Source organism: Rhipicephalus sanguineus, chromosome 6 (genome assembly GCF_013339695.2).
Source record: "Rhipicephalus sanguineus isolate Rsan-2018 chromosome 6, BIME_Rsan_1.4, whole genome shotgun sequence".
In the NCBI taxonomy this organism is placed as follows: domain Eukaryota; kingdom Metazoa; phylum Arthropoda; class Arachnida; order Ixodida; family Ixodidae; genus Rhipicephalus; species Rhipicephalus sanguineus.
The window spans coordinates 147,920,292-147,935,250 of NC_051181.1; the positions used below are offsets into that span (position 1 = coordinate 147,920,292).

The 14,959-nt window shown below is 43.9% G+C and overlaps 1 protein-coding gene across 1 annotated transcript in view; it reads right to left on the minus strand.

Moving 5' to 3' along the window:
- Positions 1–14,556, minus strand: part of LOC119397628 (glutamate receptor U1) — a 36,578-nt gene extending 22,022 nt beyond the window's left edge. The window contains exons 1-4 of the mRNA XM_049416626.1: positions 14,541–14,556; positions 9,710–9,900; positions 4,428–4,598; positions 2,028–2,134 (exon numbers count right to left, since the gene is read on the minus strand). Of these exons, the coding sequence (XP_049272583.1) occupies positions 2,028–2,134; positions 4,428–4,598; positions 9,710–9,900; positions 14,541–14,556 (485 nt within the window). The remainder of the gene's footprint in view (positions 1–2,027; positions 2,135–4,427; positions 4,599–9,709; positions 9,901–14,540) is intronic.
- Positions 14,557–14,959: the final 403 nt, after the last annotated feature.

Sequence of the window (14,959 nt, forward strand, 5' to 3'; positions counted from 1 at the left end):
TGTACCTAGATTTAGGTGGATGTTAAGAAATCCCAGGTAGTCAATATTAAACTGGAAATCCTCCCATTGCGGCTTGCCTCAGAGCCATGTCGTCATTTTGGCACGTCAAGACGCCGGAGTAGAAATTAAAAAGTAATATATATATATATTATATTAAGTTCGCGCACTTACAGTTAAGGCAAGATCGGCTGACGTTCACGTTACAGCTTGCTCACTCGTTCTATTCATCAAAAGCGTGTAGACTATTTTACGGGTGGGTTTCGCGGTGCTGCCATATTTGGCTGTTAACCCCGCCGTTTTGTATCTTAAACAGCTAGTGGAACTGTGCTACGGCAGACGCATACGCACGAAAACGGTTGGATTGGTGCATTCGACGTTTCATGACATTATTTCACGTCGCGATGTACAAAAGTAGGAAAACATTCGTTGAAGGGACCAAGGTGGCGGCGCGCCCACATGTATCGAGTAAAATCCTCTCTACTTCTCGGTTCCAAGCAAGGACGAAGAAACTGCGCAAACAGCATACGACAGATTGTAATTGGCGCGCTGAGGGAAACTGCTTTTTTACCGGACTCCGAGAATACCTCGCGAAAGTCTCGGAGGCCGTAGACTTCTGAAATCGTTAGCGCACTTTAGCAAGAGATGGCGCCAGGAAACGTCGGGTTCGACGGTTTGTGGGTATCACCGCACGTTCCACCGTTTCAAATGGAAAGCGCGCTCTCCAGCTCTTTTTATAGAGTTTAAAAGAGAGCGTTCCTCGCCTATTTCTCACACATTGGGACCTTAACTAAAGAAATTGAAGTAGCTTCTTAACAACTTAAAACGCCAACTCAGCGTAGTGTATCAATTCCATATCCGTAGACATATCGTATGGACACAGGGCATGGGAACTTCCGTAGTGAAGATGATTACTAAGTCGCCTAGGTTACCGAACGTTACCGCCTACAGAGCGATCATCCTCACTTCTTGAAGCATCCAGTGCATACAAAAAACAAAAAAAAAAACAATCTTCTTATGCATAAGACTCAATTCGTCCTTTTAAATAAAACTACGCTTTGTAAACCTAAGCATCAGTGTGACTACAGAAAGTTGCTACCAATATGAATAGTGAGATGCTCCGTATTACCAAGTTCTACATTATTTGTGAAAACAACCGCTTGTTATTTCAAAGCTTTTCGAAAAACATAAGATGTACGTGGTAAATAATCGACTTGTTTGTTTGTGCATTCGCTTGTGTTGTGTTAGTTATCTCCGTTTTTTATTGATATGATATAAGGAGGTGTTGGCGCACAAACAAGGCGCCGGCTACTCCTTAGCTTTTGAAGGGATCGAGCACACTAACATGCAGGGCTTAAGATTATATATCCGACACGTTTCTCACAATGAGACAAGGAGTGCCAGGACGATAACAAACAAACAAACAAACAAACAAACAAACAAACAAACAAACAAACAAACAAACAAACAAACAAACAAACAAACAAACAAACAAACAAACAAACAAACAAACAAACAAACAAACAAACAAACAAACAAACAAACAAACAAACAAACAAACAAAACATGTCAATCAACGTCCCCGCAGTAACATCAGAAAAGAAATAACGCTTGGCATGACAAAATCGCACATCTTATTTGCCATGCTTATTTGGCATTTATCATACCAAATCGCCCCTTCGTCTCTTCTGAACATAGAATTGCTGATTCGATCCTCCACTTATATTACTATATGAATTACACTCGAACCATATGGTAACACTGGAAGCTACTGTCACACCCGCAGCGGTTTTCAAGGGGTTATGGTGCTTGACTGCTGAGCCGGAGGTCGCGGGATGGAATCCCGGCCGCAGCGGCCGCATTTAGATGGAGGCAAAGTGCGAGAGGCCCGTGCGTGTAGACTTAGGTGCACGTTAAAGACCTCCATGCGGTCGAAATTTTCGGAGCCCGCCACTATGGCGTCTCATAATCATGTCGTGGTTTTGAGACGCAAAAACCCAAAATATAATAACACATTAGGCTGCTGTCACCTCATGTTGAAGGCACGGGCAAGGTTGGAGATGAGCGAGAAGTCCACGCCTTCATAAACGAGTGTGCCGTTCGGCTTCTGCCGTCTTGAAACCGAGAAGGGGGAGTACTGCAACAGAACAAGAACCACGCGCATGAATGAAGGAAGATAATATTTAGGGCTCGTTTCTTTGTTTGGCACAACGTTAATGAAAGGCCAGCAGGTAATGAAGCCAAGAAAAGTGTAGGCGACGTTAATTGTGCTGTTTTAAGTGTATTGTAGTAATTGTGATACAGATCTGAAGAAAGTAAAATGGACGGAAAGACAACTTGACGCTAGCAGAGACCGAAACTGCAACCTTTAGGATTCGAAGGTTGCATGTTCGGTCCCTGCCGGCGGCAAGTTCCTTTTTCGTCCACTTCAGTTTCTTCCCATCTGTATTACAATTACTACCATACACTTAAAAAAGCACAATTAACGTCCCCTATACTTTCCTTGGCTTCATTACCTGCTGGCTTTCATTAAAGAACCACGCACGTAATTCCTGTCAAGATTCGCTCTCCAGCTCACGTATGCTGATCATGTTTCCATTATGGTCCGCAATGTAACCACGCTATTCATTCGGAGTTTTGGAGAGAATATGTCTTGCTGTATTTAGAAAAAAAAAATTCGGGAGCCCTTCCCGTATTGGGAAAATGGGGCAAGCGATGCTTTGACGTGTGCGTGCTTGACTTTTATATTGAGTGCACAATAGTAGTTCGTACTTTTAAAACAGTTTTGAAATAATTTCTTTCTTTCTATCATTGCTTCTTTCTGTATTTCTTTCTATCCCCGGTGGAAGCGAGACGGCTCTAATTGGTTGCGGGCGTGGGGTGAGGGCGCGCCTACGCATTTGGCATCCTGCCAAGTGAATCACGGTCCTGCTTCGGAACGGGGGGTCATGCGTCCATATCCAGGCAACAGTGAAATCGTCGAGGGCCGCGATGTATTGCTCGTAGCAACCTTCGCTTGAAAAATGGATGACTATTCAAATCCCGTCGAAAAATGTGGGCACAAACCGAAACCCTGCAAGGGGGGGGGGAGAAAGTTCAACTCGAGTACTATTTATAGTACATACTCTACCGTGGCAATGTTGAGTGTGTTTAGAACACTCCTTGGTTTAGAACAAATGCCCAACGATTAGACTACCTGAATTCATAGCGATTAAATGTGTCTCTATCTGGATGCCTTGCTTTTCTATTCACATTATATAGCCCAGAAACATGACCAAGGTAAACCGGATACATTTTGTGTTATTTAGTGAAAATGTCACTTGACGCTATGCTGACTATTGAGCACACCTACACTGATTCTGTAGGAGAACATTTCCTTTAGTGAAATTTTCAGAAGGTTGCAGCTAATACTTCAAGAAGGTTAAAATGTCACATTTTCACCGCAAGGGCGAAGCAGTTAATGCGATACGAAGATCGACAAGCAGCTCGATACTTGCAGCGCGCCGCTGAAGCACAAAGGACGCCCGAAAAGAACGCACAGGCATACACAGGACAAGCGGGAACTAACAAGTGTAACAGTTGTTACGTCTTTGTGCTTGAGCAACGCGCTGCAAGTGTCGACAATAGAGAATCAGTACGCTCTTAGATATTTTTAGATGCGAAGCAGCTTATGGCGGACTTCAATCCGGTGGTGGTGGTGTGCGGCGTGACCACCCTTTGTATGCGGCTTGAGGATGAATAGGCCCTAAAGCGGCATCGCATCTCTGTCAGTACACGTCCGCCCTCCATCATACCGCCCCGCACACTGAGCGTTCACACTGCCGTTCCACAGACCGTGTAAACGTCCGCTCTGTTTTTTATTGCTTTCTCTATGGAAACTATACATAAAGTGCTTTGCTTTACATAGTCACGACTGATTTTAATACTCTACAAATCTTAAAGGGCCCCTAAATCGCGTTTTGTGGGCGCGCCACAAATTCCAAGAAACAAACCCTCGCCCTAGCTCCGGGCATTTCGGTATCCCCAACGTTGGCCGTGATGTCACAATTCGCGTCTGGTCATGTCATCCACAAAAGGAACCTGTTAGTCTGCTCGCAAATGCGCTTGCTTGCCGCTCTTCCTCCTCGCCGTGCGAGGAGGAGCACTGGGCCAGGAGGAGAGACGAGCCGATGAACGGAGCTTAGCGAATGAAATAGCGAGGCGAGCGAGGGCCGCTCTTGGATCATCCAACGCGTGTAACTCCGATATTACGGCACCGTTTCGAAAAATTCTGTCGGCTGCGTGTTTCGCGCACAACTGCAACACAATTTAATTCCGACTTCTGGGTGGTTTAGGGACCCTTTAACGCGAGCTGAAGGAGCGAACAGGGACAGGACATGGTAACATACAACGGCGCTGGCCTCGTAAAGCTTAGCCTTCCTTGCACTTACCTCTACGTATCCGACTAGCAGCTGCTTTCGCCAATAATTTCGTACGATGGGCGACAGCTCTAGCTGCGACACAGGCCTATCGAATCCCGTCTTGTCGTTCCACTGGGCATAAGTGTCCAGCTGAGTGCAGTTTTCCGAGAGAAGGTCAGTTCGCTTCACGCCGAACACCACCTGAAACGTTTTATGAACACGATGGTTTCTGTAACACGCTTTACAGATAACAATTCCAAAGCGTCGTCTTTTATCTCGCACAGCACTCTTCATGCCTGTGCATGAGCTTTTTTTTCATCTGTGGACGAAGCAGGAAATATGAGGGGACCAGTGAACTGCTATCCACTAACAAGGGGCGCATTCAAATTGGCGCATCTCATATTGCTGGCGCCCTAACTGCAACTGGCTGTGGAAACAGTGCCCATGCATTGCACATGTGCGTCGAAAGCATTCGGAACTACCAAACATAAGTTATCTGCTGCAAATCTAGCCGACTGTGTTCTTGTGAGAGAACAAGATCTAGACGTTGCCTACATAAAAGTATTCACTTCAACAGTGGAACCCTTGTGGTACATACGAAGACATGTGCGCAATAGGCCTTTCCTTAAAGGGCGTAGCATTCACACATACTGTCCAAACAGACCTTAGTGCAAAGCTTTGTGCTATTACTACGTCCGTGCATTCGTGACTGCTTTCAGTTTATCTAGCCGTTAGTGCAGTAATGTTGCAGTTTCAAAACGGGACGTGCGTCTAAATTCATCCTTCAACGTTTATCTGAAAGGGTTCTATAAGGAGTTTGGACTTTAGAACACTGTGTTCGGCGTGGTGTTCTAAAGGTGCTCTTCGAATCCTTGCACGAGAATGGACACAACTTGAAACAATGAATGGAAGGTCGTTTGCTGTTTATCTTTACTCATCACCATTACTTTCCTAACAATTGACTCTCTCTCCTTTCTTTCTATCTATCTATCTCTCTGAGTACCGAGTACACTCGCCACTTTGATACGAAATATGAATGAGTTCAGTGGTGCTATAGTACACTACGCTGCTGCATTAATGAAAACAGCAGATTTTGCAAGAAATAAAAAAATATTTGGGACCCAGCAATACCAAGCTCGAGCTCACGGTGTCTTACCAGCTTTGAACAGCTGTACTCTTTATTTTACAATTTCCAGGCACAAAACTTAAAAAAGACCGCAGGGTGTGTCCAGATAAGATCGAACACGAGGTCCCGGTCACCATTCCCGATTGTGATGAAATTTACTGTAGGCCTAGGCATTACACCCAGAACAATGGTTTCGCAGTTAGTTTTGCGAAAAAAAATTTTGTTGGCCTGAAAAAAAAATATACAAATTTTGGCCGCAAAAAACGCTTTTCCGCCAATTTCGCGATTTCTGAATTTTGAGCGCACCTAGGGAAAAAACGGTGCACTCCTTCGTCACAATATTTATTCTCCTTAAAGAATAAGTGAAATACAATCTTATTAGTCTATTATTTTCCTTGCTTGTCGAAGCACTTTTGAAGAAAAAAAATCACAAACTTGGCAAATCGCACAAAATACCTGTATTTCAGGAATTTATTGCTGCAAGCAAGTTAAAGTGAGGATAATAAAAATCACTCCATATTAACTTTGATACTTTCGCTCTCTTTTAAAATAATTTTTGTGGTTTTATCGCGCTCTGTTTTACTTGATAATTGGGCTGAAACGTAAGTAATTTACCAAAAACGCCGAACTTTGAAAATGATTTTCTCAAAAAGGCCATTTTTAATTTTTTTTAAAATCCCTCTGATTAAAGTCAAGGACGTCGTCTACCAAAGTGCAGAAAAAAACGTCGCATTATTTTTGTTGCTAACAAGTTATAGTGCGTCAAATGTGACCATGTCAGCCCAGCGGCCGCGTCGTTCGTTATGGGCTGAAACTCGGATATAAGTTGCTAAAAATACTTGTACCTGTCATAATCACAAAATAGCAGCTCCACACCAACAAATGCGTAGCCCGGTGTCATGGTTCAGCAAGCTTTGTCTTGGGATCAGCCGCTTGACAAACCCGCAGCAGCGGCCGCTCGATGCTGTGGGCACTCACATTACATGAGTGCCGCTTCGACTGCGGATGAGCTCCGCTTGAGCGCCAAACTACGCTCAGAGGACAAACGAGAGAATGAATGCATCACTGTGAAAGTTAAAGGCCGTTAAGTGCCAACAAATGACATAATATGCAACGAAAACTCTGCCGTGAATTTCCCAGTGAGCGCCTTCAATACAGCACGGATGTATTTCTTTCCCCTGCTATTATGCCCGAAGCCGCATAATATCGTGAGAAACGCTCGACTTGCGTTGAATATTCTATCTGCGGAGGCACAACAATACAGTATTGTAAAAGCGGTTCTTTAATGAAGTAAAGGACTTGGACACACTTCTTTTCACAGCCGTCTGACACAAGTGTTCTGGCACGAGATGAACAACTGCAGTTCGAGTTGCTCAACCATCGGAAGCACGTATGACAGCTTTCTTTAGATGTCAATGGCTTTCTTTTGTGTCATATGTTGCTCATAGAATGAACCTAATTATCTTTAGGCCATCAGAAGAGAGAAAGCAACACATGAGCGCACTACTGGAGGCGGTCACTGGGAAATATCCGGCAGAGCTTTTGTTGCATACTATGACATTTGTTGGCACTTAACGGCCTTTCCATTCACAGTGATGCATTCCTTCTCTCGTTCGTCCTCTGAGCGTAGTTTGGCGCGCAAGCGGAGCTAATCCGCAGTCGAAGTGGCACTCATGTAATGTGAGTGCCCGCAGCATCGAGCGGCCGCTGCTGCGGGTTTGTCAAGCGGCTGATCCCAAGACAAAGCTTGCTGAGCCATGACACCGGGCTACGCATTTGTTGGTGTGGAGCTGCTAATTTGTGATTATGTCACGTACAAGTATTTTTAGCAACTGATGTCCGAGTTTCAGCTCATAACGAACGACGCGGCCGCTAGGCTGGCATGGTCACATTTGACGCACTATAACTTGTTACCAATCATAATAATGCAACATTTTTTTCTACACAATGGTAGATGACGTCCTTGACTTCAATCAGAGGGATTTTTAAAAAAATTAAAAATGCCCTTTTTGAGAAAATCATTTTCAAAGTTCGGCGTTTTTGGTAAATCACTTACGTTTCGTCCCAATTATCAAGTAAAACGGAGCGCGATAAAAGCACGAAAATTATTTTATATGAGAGCGAAAGTATCAAAGTTAATATGTACCGATTTTTATTATCCTCACTTTAACTTGCTTGCAGGAATAAATTCCTGAAATACAGGTATTTTGTGCGATTTGCCTAGTTTGTGATTTTTTTCTTCAAAAGTGCTTCGATAAGCAAGGGAAATAATAGATTAATAAGACTGTATTTCACTCGTTCTTCAAGGGGAATAAATATTGTGACGAAGGAATGCACCGTTTTTTCCCTAGGTGCGCTCAAAATTCAGAAATCGTGAAATTGGCGGGAAAGCGTTTTTTTGCGGCCAAAATTTGTATATATTTTTTTTCAGACGAACAAATTTTTTTTTTCGTAAAACTAACTGCGAAACCATTGTTCTGGGTGTAATGCCTAGGCCTACAGTAAATTTCATCACGATCGGGAATGGTGACCGGGACCTCGTGTTCGATCTTATCTGGACACACCCCGCATTACATTCTAAAGGAACAAAAAACTCAACTTATAGCGAAATTTCAGAACTTTTAATGTCTCAGAATTGCCAATTTATGTGTGAGAGGAACTTTTGGAACGCTTGAAGTCCCATTAACGGATCTTCGCTGAAGTGTCGGAGCGAAGTTCAAAAAGAAATACGGCCTTCATTTGTTCTGGTATATTAACCAGTCCATTTTCTTTTTTTGTCAGAATAATGAGACCATGGTTGCCGAAGAGCACTCTACTAATACAGTAATAAAAATATATGGGCTTTTACGTGCCAAAGCCACGATATGATCATGAACCACGCCATGGTGGCTTTTGCGTGCAACAAACACGATGTGATTATGGGGCACGCCATTGTGTCCGCTCCGCAAATGTTGAACGTCAGCTGTTCTTTAACGTGCACTGACACGGAACAGTAGACGGGTCTCTAGCATTTCGCCTCTATCGTAATGCGGCCGCCGCAATCGAACCCGCGACCTTCGGGTCAGCAGCCGAGCACCGTAATCACTGTACCACCGAGGCTGACACTTTACTAATTCAAGACTTTCCCTTTAATATATGACCCTGAACGCGAAGCTGGCTTACCTGGTCCCCTTGAAGGGAGGTGACGACCAACAGTCTGCAAGCCCCCAAGCTGTTCTTCAATGGCTCAGAAGTCGCTGGCAGGAATACGATGTATCGAAAGAAGCGGTAAAGTACTGACGAGTTGACGGCTTTGTGCAGCTATTGTTTCAGGATAAGAAAAAAAAACATATAATTAAATTTTAATAGACGAGAACGACGCGAAATGAAATGCGATGAGAGGAATTACAGAAGTTCGTGCTCACGCTCTTGAGGTAATTTTTATTAAATTGTATCTCGTTAAATCATTTACTTGCATAGAAACAAAAAATGAATATTCAGCGAGTCCTGTTTTTGAGATTACAGGGAAACCTAGAAATTGAATATCCGAAGTTGATTTATGGGGGCAAGAAATCTGCCAGTTGATCTTCAAACTGCAGTGCGCCCTGAAGGTTTTGAAGGGACACTAAAGAGAAAAAACGATTTTTCTCGTTTTAGTTGGAATACCAAAATCCTTACGGTTGTCGCGAGAAGACGCTTGGTAAGCGAGAAAACACGCAAAAAAAAAAAATGCGGTTGACGACACATCCTTGAAGTTCCAGCACTTGTCGCCGTGACGTCATAAATTTTGAAGGCGTCTACTAGAGCCTACTTAGCTCCTAATCATTCAATATGTAGTACATTGTCTTCTGAGGGGGCTAGAGACTTAGCCTACCAGGTTTCAAAAAAGTTCGTTGAGCCAGCGTGGCCTAAATACGAATGAAACATTTGGAAATCCGTGACGCCACATGCGGAGATTTCGGCGCAAGGATTAAAAATGAAACTTTGACCTTGATTTTCTCTTCTATTAATGAACCTATTGTGGTGAAATTAACGAGAATAGAGTTTTAAGGGTGCACTTAAGCAGTATAAACGGATTCATTGTTTAACTTTAGTGTCCCTTTAAACATGAACAGTGAGCAACTCGCCCCACTTTGTGTTACTGAAGCGTATCAATACTGTACGCATTATTATGTGGATATACTGATATCGCACAGTTTACGTATACCTGTATCATTTCGGGCGACTGAAGAGAGGGAACAAAGCACAGGATGTCAAGCCTCGACAGTTCGAAGGCGTGGGCGTCGAGTGTGCTCGACAACGACAGACCGGCATCCTCTGTAGTGACGTGCTTCATCGACAGAATTGTCACCCCGGCACCGTGCAGGGCATGCGAAACGTTGGAGGTGCACTCGGCATCTGAAATAAAGTTCGAGAGATTCAAAAGTAACGTTTTCTATAGGGTTGTCTCGATTTCAATGACACATCGATTTTGGTGTCGGCGTAATCGAGCGATTAGGCAAATAAAGAAAAAAATAAAAGGTGTTTTATAGCGTCACTGGGTGCATTCGAGCAAATAAACGTCGGTTTCAGCCTACCGTATTAATGAGTATACGCGCAACAGAAAAACATTTTGATGATGAAAGATGACACACGTGCTCCTTGGTAAATGTCGCAGCTGCGAGGTAGAGGCCAGCAGAAAATGCAGTAGATCTCAGTTAAGAATTAAAACTACGAAAAAAATACATATTGCAGCCCACGCGAACAAAAAAAAGTGCATAATTTAAGGACTGCTAGTTTCGATGTTTTGACAAACACTTTGCAAGTAGCAAGTTACTCTGCATCGTTCAGAGTTCGCGATCTATTATAAGCTCCAGCACTGAACATATTCCTCTGAGAAGGGTAATGCATGTGAGTGTAACGCCATCACTACACGTAGGAATAACCATAACACACAACCTCTCACGGCAGTGGGTGGCAGTACTGTCCAGATCTGACCCGACTGCCCAGCTCAAAGCAGTCTACCGAGAGGAAGGCAGCGAAGGCCACTGCACTGCACTGGGGGAGGGGGAAGGGGGGGGGGGGACCACTGACTGCTGAGCGGAGAAGCTGGCCACCTTCGCGAGCTGTTCATTCTAAACTCTTTCCCTAACTCTTTCTGCTAGTGGGAATCCTACAATATGTTTTGCCCCGGATTTGTGTACATATACTGTAGCGTTTCTATCGGCACGTTGACTCGGGAACATTTTGGTCGCAGTGGTAATCATCGACACGCCATTAGGGCCGACATCTCTGAGCGACTGTCCAGTGATGGGAGTCCTCACAGCCCCTTGTCCGTTTGTAGGGTGCCACTGTACCGCGGGAGGCCTGCCATATAGAGTTGGATATATAGGGCATTTGGAAACTAGCAAAAGCTGTTCACAGGTTTTATACAGAGATATTAGGTGCAATATCGTGAAGTAGGGCGAACTAAAACGGCGTATTCCGAATGCCTTTATATGTTTGATAACGTACAAAAAAAAACGGCATATCCACGGAGTGAATGATGATGAGTGGGCGAAGCTGCGGAGGTTCATCGGTAAACCGTGAATCTTCCGTGAATTCTGCCCAGTACATCATCACCGACGTGAGATCGGGCGCGTTTATACTAAAGGTTCGATGAGTTATGACGACTTGCAGCTCACTTTAATTTTACATGTACGCTGTGAATTTTCATTGTTTAGAAAACCATTGCTTTAGAAAACATCTGGCGTCTTTCGTTGGTTTATTTCATCAATCAACGGCGTTTTGAACAAAATTTTTATTGTTTAATCACGCGCAGGAGAAATCTCACCAGGCACTACCTTGGAGGTAAACAATGGCTACTAATGGGAATGAGAGACAGAAGAAGTCGGCTTTTAGCTAACGCTTACATTTCTACTTCTACTAACGTTTCCTACTGGAACATTCCAATGGCTGCTAATGGGGAATGAGAGACAGAAGAATTCGGCTTTTAGTTAACGCGCACGCTGCGAATTTTTTATTGTTCAACAACGCACAGGAAAAAAGAATCACAGCATATCCACGGAGTGAATGATGATGAGTGGGCGAAGCTGCGGAGGTTCATCGGTAAACCGTGAATCTTCCGTGAATTCTGCCCAGTACACCATCACCGACGTGAGATCGGGCGCGTTTATACTAAAGGTTCGATGAGTTATGACGACTTGCAGCTCACTTTAATTTTACATGTACGTTGTGAATTTTCATTGTTTAGAAAACCATTGCTTTAGAAAACATCTGGCGTCTTTCGTTAAGCAGCTGGCGTCTTTTAATTTTGCTTTAGAAACATCTGGCGTTCTTTCGTTTTGCTTTTACAAAACATCTGGCGTCTTTCGTTGGTTTATTTCATCAATCAACGGCGTTTTGAACAAAATTTTGATTGTTTAATCACGCACAGGAGAAATCTCACCAGGCACTACCTTGGAGGTAAACAATGGCTGCTAATGGGAATGAGAGACAGAAGAAGTCGGCTTTTAGCTAACACTAAATTTCTACTTCTACTAACGTTTCCTACTGGAACATGCCAATGGCTGCTAATGGGGAATGAGAGACAGAAGAATTCGGCTTTTAGTTAACGCGCACGCTGCGAATTTTTTATTGTTCAACAACGCACAGGAAAAATCTCCCACCGGCACCACCTTGGAGGTCAAAGCGTAAGACTGGTTACGCACTACGACTACGACTACGAGGGACGAACGGGTGCCGCCTTAAGGAGCTTCGCCCCTAAAAACATTCATTCATTTCTGCCGGGCCTGCATGACATAAGGCTACACCAATATATGTGGTGCCATTTTGCTAAATTTTGGCCTATATGTGTCGCAAAAAAATTTCTCGAGTAACATTGTAAAAATTGTCCGCAATGTAAAATACACAAGAAAACAATTGCTCAAATAAAGGAGAGCATTACTTGAAATGGTGTTGTAGCCAAGGCTGTGTTCGAACAAGGAAGTAGCCGCCACAGTACACTAACAATTTTATTTTGCATCGTCTTAACGCCGCAGTCCAGCACTGAGATCTCGCTCTGCTGTCATCGTTCGCACTGATTTTCTTTGTCCATTCTTCTGCACTCGCGACCATAGGTCGGCAAACTGACTCATGAGTCAACTCACTCAGGTTCACACCGAGCCATGAGTCTGGGTGAGTCCGTGTTGTATTCTGGTGAGTTTGAGTAGGAGTGAGTCCGGTTACAAAATTTTGTGAGTTTGAGTGAGCCCGGTTGAGGAAAACATTGGTGAGTTTGAGTCCGAGTGAGCCCTGAGCTCAAAATATGTTTCTTCAGTGAGTGTCAGTGAACTCCACATTTTTTGCCGACCTATGGACGTACGAGTCGTTTGTTCCTGCGCGTTGTCACAGAGGTGGTCACGTGATAAGTTAGCGACTTCTCCACGCTGTATAAAATAGAGGCGAATCAAAAAAATATTGGCACGACGCCACGATCTTGTAAGAGTTAACTCCTGCAGTGCTATCCCGTACGTACTGCTCTTTTGGCGCCTGTATATAAACGATACTTCGTTTCTAGTGTGAAAATCAATTTATTTGCCTCTGTCGATTCTCTCAACAAGAGCGGATCGCCACATAGATAATCTTGGTTTTGCTCGAATGACACTTCGCTCTCATCCGCATTCAGGATGCTCTGTACCCGTGAATGTGCAAGCAAGCGCAGCTATCGTGTAATTACAGGAACGCTTCTCTCTATAAATAAAAAGAAGGAAAGTAATAATAAAAATAGAACCCATGCACTGCTGTTGATGAGGGTTGAATCATTCACTCGAGGAGGAAATTGAGCCCCTTTCTTCTACCTGTATGTAGCCTTTATGGCCTTCTCCCATACATCAGTGCTTAAAAAGACATTCTTACAATGCCCAACAGGAATGAAGGAATGACGTTGATAGAGAACTGAATAATAAATTCTCCATTATCTCTCCCGCACTGACGTGAAATGAAGAAGGCTGCTTCACAATAGCGAGTCGAATAGGATAACGTGCATGGTCTGTGGCATGAATAAGTGACGACGCTATCCCGAGTTGTAGACAAAGCTGTCGCAATGAGATCGGGAAGTCAGATTACCTTGTCAAGCTGTCAGGGCCGACGCTGATATCTTGCAGTCGCAGCAAGCGTGAAAGGTGCGTTTTATTTAGAAGAATATCGGGAAGAGGTACCTGTAAGGCGCGCGGGATGAGCATTTGCACTTGGAGATTGTGCCCGAAGCGTGAATACATGAGCGTATCGAAAGAAAGAATAGAAAAAAAAAGTAGGACCCCTTCTCCTATCGGGAAAATGAGGGCAAGCGCAGCTCGGGCGTAGTGCGTAACCAGTCGTAACGCTAGTACCAGATCTTGACCTCCAAGGTGGTGCCGGTGGGAGATTTTTCCTGTGCGTTGTTGAACCATAAAAAATTCGCAGCGTGCGCGTTAACTAAAAGCCGAATTCTTCTGTCTCTCATTCCCCATTAGCAGCCGTTGGCATGTTCCAGTAGGAAACGTTAGTAGAAGTAGAAGTGTAAGTGTTAGCTAAAAGCCGACTTCTTCTTTCTCTCATTCCCATTAGCAGCCATTGTTTACCTCCAAGGTAGTGCCTGGTGAGATTTCTCCTGTGCGTGATTAAACAGTAAAAATTTTGTTCAAAACGCCGTTGATTGATGAAATAAACCAACGAAAGACGCCAGATGATTTCTAAAAGCAAAACGAAAGAACGCCAGATGTTTCTAAAGCAAAACGAAAAGACGCCAGCTGCTTAACGAAAGACGCCACATGTTTTCTAAAGCAATGGTTTTCTAAACAATGAAAATTCACAGCGTACATGTAAAATAAAGTGAGCTGCAAGTCGTCATAACTCATCGAACCTTTAGTATAAACGCGCCCGATCTCACGTCGGTGATGATGTACTGGGCAGAATTCACGGAAGATTCATGGTTTACCGATGAACCTCCGTAGCTTCGCCCACTCATCATCATTCACTCCGTGGATATGCTGTTTTTTCTTTATTTCTTTCTATCGCATTGCGAAATACTCCCTCCTGACCTTTTCGTTCTTCCATGCCAGCTGTTGGATCTTCACCCACGTGCTTAACAGCGCAACGCTTCAGATGATACAGGCAACAACGACTGTCATGCGTTAATGTCCAGGCAACAATGAAATGTGTCAACGTGAAGGGACCTCTATAAAAGATCAAACTGCGGTATCGGAAACGACTGATTGCCGACAAGTTCACGATCGAGAGAGCATGAATTATTGGAAGACGGTTCATATATACAAAAGCGCGTGTGATCTGAGCCCCTTCGTGGGCCGCATTTCTGTACACTCGCCAGCGCAGGGTTTTTCGCGTACGATGCTACCGCCGCCACCGAAATTTCTAACCTAAATTCGTCATGTAATTTCGAAAAATAGATTATAAAGGATACACGCACGAGGACATAAATGGAGTAATTGTAGACTTGTAA